The sequence below is a fragment of the Otolemur garnettii genome, unplaced genomic scaffold (genome assembly GCF_000181295.1).
Source record: "Otolemur garnettii isolate 467f Iridium unplaced genomic scaffold, OtoGar3 scaffold00048, whole genome shotgun sequence".
NCBI lineage: Eukaryota > Metazoa > Chordata > Mammalia > Primates > Galagidae > Otolemur > Otolemur garnettii.
This window is the reverse complement of record NW_003852443.1, coordinates 4,810,605-4,816,213: the sequence shown is the minus strand read 5'-3', so window position 1 is coordinate 4,816,213 and position 5,609 is coordinate 4,810,605. Positions and strand designations below refer to the sequence as shown.

At 44.3% G+C, this 5,609-nt stretch overlaps 1 protein-coding gene across 1 annotated transcript; it reads right to left on the bottom strand.

Moving 5' to 3' along the window:
• Window positions 1-244: 244 nt before the first annotated feature.
• Window positions 245-4,803, bottom strand: NEUROD1 (neuronal differentiation 1). The gene is made up of 2 exons (XM_003791464.2): window positions 4,564-4,803; window positions 245-3,009 (listed from the first exon to the last, which is right to left on the bottom strand). The coding sequence occupies exon 2, from the start codon at window positions 2,996-2,998 to the stop codon at window positions 1,928-1,930; it is 1,071 nt and encodes a 356-aa protein (XP_003791512.1). The 5' UTR covers window positions 2,999-3,009; window positions 4,564-4,803; the 3' UTR covers window positions 245-1,927.
• Window positions 4,804-5,609: the final 806 nt, after the last annotated feature.

Sequence of the window (5,609 nt, the reverse complement as noted above, 5' to 3'; positions counted from 1 at the left end):
GATGTTTATAGAATGATTATAAAAGGACATTTGCTTGGATTCTTAAAATTAATTCCTTTTTCCCCTGTTATTTTTAAAAGGTCTATAACTTCCTCTTCAGGACAATACTAGTTCACAAGAGAAACTCGTTTAGTTCAAGAAAATGTACAGGCATCAGAGAACCAAGAAAACAGTAAAGGTTTTATATTTTAATTGTCTACACAAACTAAGCTAGGGTACTTATTTATGCTTCACTTGTTAATAATTAACAAAATTCACATTGAAAAGTAGAAAAAACATTTGACCCAATCATTTAAGAGAATGTGAACAAAAAATCTAAAGGCAAAGCCATTTAAAACAAAGAAAAATAAAAATGCAACTGTTTGTCCCATCCCCTATCCCCATATTCCAAACAATGAAACATCAGTTAGGTTTTCTCATTATCTGCAAGAGCTGGTAACTTTCCAAGCGAGATAAACGGACTAGAGCATATGCCATGGTAAACTTTTTTTCTTTTCTTTTATTCTACAAATATTGCTTAGTATTGTTTAACTCAGCAAATAAAGTAAATATTTTCACCAGGGGTAATTTATACTTTAAAAATCACTTTAAGAAGAAAGACAACAATTGCTCTGATTTTCAATACTATTTTATTGCAACTGGATGAATGTTTTCTAAATTGTGCATTACACCATAATATACAGGATTACAAACAAGATTACAGTACAGATTGATTCCAGTGGTACCAGGATCACATCTCAAACAGCACTTATTCTGAACTGCATTTTACATGCAATAGCTATTGTTCTAATTATGAATTAAATGGTTTGAATTTATTTAAGCTACTGTACTAATTGACTACAATAGATATAAATCCCAACATTAACAACCTGATTAGATTTAGGCTCAGATTTATTACATGAATATATGACAAACCACCATTTGTGTGACTATGTATAAAATCATGCATTTATATTTTCTGGAAACATTAATAGCTTCAGATTCTTTGTAAAATCATGGAATGCAAAGGAGTAAAAGACTAAAAATAAACAGTGCAAATTGTATGTGATAGTCAAGCAGCTTTTGATTTAAAGAAGTGTATGTTGGCATTTATTTATAATATGTATATACATGCTTGTGCAAGTAATGAATTGATATGTTTTGATAGGGAAAGCATCTCTTGATATTTTTTTCATTTTCTTGAAAGTTATGGATCTGGTTTTTATTTTAGGGAGAGGGAGAGACTTTAAAGGGAAATGAATTGCTCAAATTGTGCAATTTTCTTTTCTTTATTTTTTTTTTTTTTACAATTAGAGAGGAAAGAAGTGCTAAGGCAACACAATAACTTTCTAAGCACTTTTCTGCTGGTTTAAATTAGTTAAATTATTTTGTATAAATTAGATATAATTCTACTTTTCTGATATGTATAAAAATTGATGAAGCTGCATGGTTTTAAAATAGGAAATTCACATTATAAAAAGTCATTAAAAATTCTGTACAAAATCACAACAAAATAATTCAGCATGGGAAAGGTAACAAGTAGTAAAATGCTGGTTGAAAAATATATATTTATATATATTTTAATTGGCCCATTACTAGTTTAAAAATTGCATAGATCCTAATTATTGCTTGTGATTTTTGTTATCCCGATCAGATAATTAATGTGATCTGAAAACAGCTACACCAAATTCGTGGTGCATTTTTTTTTACTTTCCTTTTTTTTTTTTTTTTAATAGAAGAGCTATAGAAAATAATACATAAGGTGAACAGGAACTTTGATCCCCTGTTTCTTCCAAAGGCAGTAACGACAATAAATACATATATCACTTGAAGCTTGGAGTATTTGCACTTTGCAGCAGTAGTACCCAAAGGGCTGCCTTTTGTAAACACCACAGTCACTGTAAGTACAGTGGATTTGTTTCCTGGGAATGGTGAAACTGACATGCCTCTAATCGTGAAAGATGGCATTGAGCTGGGCACTCATGACTCGCTCATGATGTGAATGGCTATCGAAGGACATAATATTGTCTATGGGGATCTCGCAGCGAGGGGCAGCGGCACCCGAGAAGATTGATCCGTGGCTTTGGGCCCCTGCCAGGGTCGCTGCCGGATAGTGCATGGTAAAGGCATAATTTTTCTCGAACTCGGAGGACGGTTCGTGTTTGAAAGAGAAGTTGCCATTGATGCTGAGCGGCGGGCTGAGGGGTCCGTCAAAGGAAGGACTGGTGCAATCAGTCAGGGGGCTCTCGAAGAACGGCTCCAGCGCCGAGCTGTAGGCGTGCGGCGGCGGCTTGACGTGGAAGACGTGGGAGCTGTCCATGGTACCATAGGGTGGGCTGGGCAGCCCTGGCGACTGGTAGGAGTAGGGATGCACAGGGAAGGAAGCGCTGGCTGTCGGCAGGTGCGGGGGCATGTCCTGATTCTGTTCAGGCAGGAAAGTCCGAGGATTGAGCTGCAGGCAGCCCGCAACCAGGTTGGTGGTCGGCTGGGATAAGCCTTTGCAAAGCGTCTGAACGAAAGAGACCAAGTCAGGGCTTTTGCCTGAGCGCAAGATCTCCGACAGGGCCCAGATGTAGTTCTTGGCCAGGCGCAGCGTCTCGATTTTGGACAGCTTCTGAGTTTTGGAGTAGCAGGGCACCACCTTGCGCAGGTTATCCAGCGCCGCGTTCAGCCCGTGCATGCGGTTGCGCTCGCGGGCGTTCGCCTTCATGCGCCTCAGTTTAAAACGCTCCAGGCGCGCCTTGGTCATCTTCTTCTTTTTGGGGCCGCGTCTTTTGGGCTTCTGATCGTCGTCCTCCTCTTCCTCTTCCTCTTCCTCTTCCAGGTCCTCGTCTTCGTCCTCTTCCTCACCCCCATTCCTCAGCGAGTCCTCCTCGGCGTTCATGGCTTCCAGGTCGTCCTCCTTCTTGTCTGCCTCGTGCTCCTCGTCCTGAGAACTGAGACACTCGTCTGTCCAGCTTGGAGGACCTTGGGGCTGAGGCTCGCTCATCAGCCCGCTCTCACTGTACGATTTGGTCATGTTTCTGTTCCCTGCATTCAACAGGGGAGAGAGGTAAACAGAAAGAAAAGGGGGAAACGCTATAATTAAAGGCCAGATACACTTTCAGCTCCCACTCCCTGAAACTACACAAAAGCATGCGAAGAGAAGAGCCAGTTCACTACACAATGAATGCCTCTGAGAAAAAGTTAAAATGCAGCCTTTCATACCCCTTGTCTGTGCCCGGATGGTACGCAGGAGAGAGGACGGGGTGGGGGAGGGCAGTGAGCATGTGTGTGCACACCACTCCTGCGTGTGTGTTTGTTTCCTAGTGATTAACTTAAATGTATTCATGGAGCTTGTCCAGCAGGGTAAAGCCTATGGAAAGGAGTGTCCATTTCGGCGACTTCATGTTTACCTAAACGTGTTCAAAGTCACTCACAACTCCAAAAAATGATGAGCTTAAAAATCGTACATTCTGTTCTCATTTCTGCCCTGGCTTCTGGGTACTTAGCGATTTAAACTGAAGCGCTATTACGTAATTTACTAATACTGGCAGTGATTTTTAAGAAGATTATACCGACGAGAGATTGAAAAGCAAATGCAGGAAGAAGGAAAAGTAGTTTCCACCAAATTATTTCACCATCGGCCTAACATTTGGCAGTAAAAAATGAGCAGAGGTCGTCCATCCTTCCTTCGCTTTTTTTTTTTTTTCTCGCCTTCCACCCCGCTGAATTTCCACCTTGTACAAAAGCACTAGCTACATACAGGGCTGGGGGCGCGGCGCAAAGCGCTCTCCCACGCGCCTGGGATCAGGTGCGGAAGGCTCCTCTCTAATAAACAGCCCATTGAAAGGGCTGCCCGCTCTTTATTGGGGCTTTTCAAAGTTCGCCTCAAACCTCCCTTTAAAAATTGAGTAATTATAATGGTCAGCGATTGGCAACGGCTAAGTTGCCGCTTCTAATACGGAAAATAAAAAGCCTTTAGTAAAACAACTGAATTTCTGGCTCTAGCAGTGGTTGTTGAGGACTTGGCCGCCTCTGGAGCGGTAACAGGTAGCAGAAGTACCAGGAGCGGAGCGGGTCCCTCGCTCTTGCAGCAGTTTTTCCCTCCTATCAGCTATCTCTAAACCTAATTTATTTTCCAGAGTGTGTATACTCAAGTATGCACTTTCATTCACTAAAAGCATAAATCAACACTATCAATGTGCATAAAATACACGCGCACAAAGTACATCTGGGGCTTTTTTTTTTTTTTTTTACTGGAAGAAGTGAGAGACTGTAGCAGTTGGTTCCTTTTAGAACTTTAAAATTACCATTAGCAAATAATCAGAGTTACTGTGTATTAAAAAATCCAAGAAGCTCTTAGACTAGCAAAAAACAAGAAAACCGAATTTTAAAAAATTAAATGAAAAAGCTTACGGGGGTTCTTGAGTGACTCAACTCATTTTGTGTGAGTACTTGTGGGCGAATACGGGGAGGGATGTTGCTCTCAACACGCATTCACACGCTCACGGACACGCACATACACAATATGTAGGTACATTGGGTTGAGTCTTCAATTATTGCTTTTATCCCAAAGCAAAAATATAAAAGGATTACAATTACCTTTGCGGTTAGCAAGTCCTGAGCAGCGGTGGTCTCATAACCCTGGGGCTTGGAGACGCCTGGCCTTCTGCGTGGGCGAATTCCTCGTGCCCCGGCCGTGAGGGCGCCCAGGTTATATAGCCGAGTTAGTGATGCTGAGCGCGGGCGGGGCCGCAAGCGAGCAGCGAGACCAGCAGGTCTCTTCGCCCTGCGCCTGCGCAGGCGTCCAGGTTGAGCGCTCCCTGCTTTCCCCTCCTCCCCACTTCCCCTCAACCTTGCTTTTCTCCCGCCCTCCTCAGACAACCGCTCCCCTCACCCCCCACCCCTTCTCCTTCCTCCCCGGCATGCGCCATATGGTCTTCCCGGTCCAGCCAAGAGCCGGGAACCACGTGACCTGCCCATTTGTATGCCGGGGAGTGCTCCATTCCGGCCCCTTTGTGGCCAGAAGAAAGTGGCCCATCTGTCGCCAGTTAGAGACTCTGCGGACCTGTTTTTACCCGCAGGAGAGATTAACCCTTTCAGGCGGTGGAAGGCAGAGGGGATGGTGGGAGTGGGGGGGTGGGGGTGGAGGAGAGTTGAAGGAAGGGAATGAAAAGCTAACGAAGCCTAGCTGTAGGTCGGAGCAAGTGAGCTGCATTCACCAGGGAAGTAGCGCAGGGGCGAAAGAAGCAGGGAGACTGAGGCACCGCGAGCGTCGAGTCCTCGCTCCTTTGGAGGACTCTCTCCTTGGCACCGGCGGGACACCGCCACTCCCAACCCTCTCTGAGAGGCTCATCCTTTGGCTTCTTCCCCTTGGCAGACGCTTTGCGTATTGGCGCCAAAGGGTGGCTTCTCTTAATCTCCATCAACCCCTTTAAGCAAACGTATAGCCGTATAAAAATGGCTTCATCTGTAACGTAGGTTAGAGACTGGTTCCCTAGCCTCCGTAACTGTATCACGGGGTCCTAGTTCCTCCAGCATAAAAATTTTGTACCTCCACTGATTTTGCGACCCCAGTGTCCAGATCTTAGCCATCACTGTCCCTGGAGACCTCTCAGGAGGTCAGTCTCCACCTGCACTACCAGGAT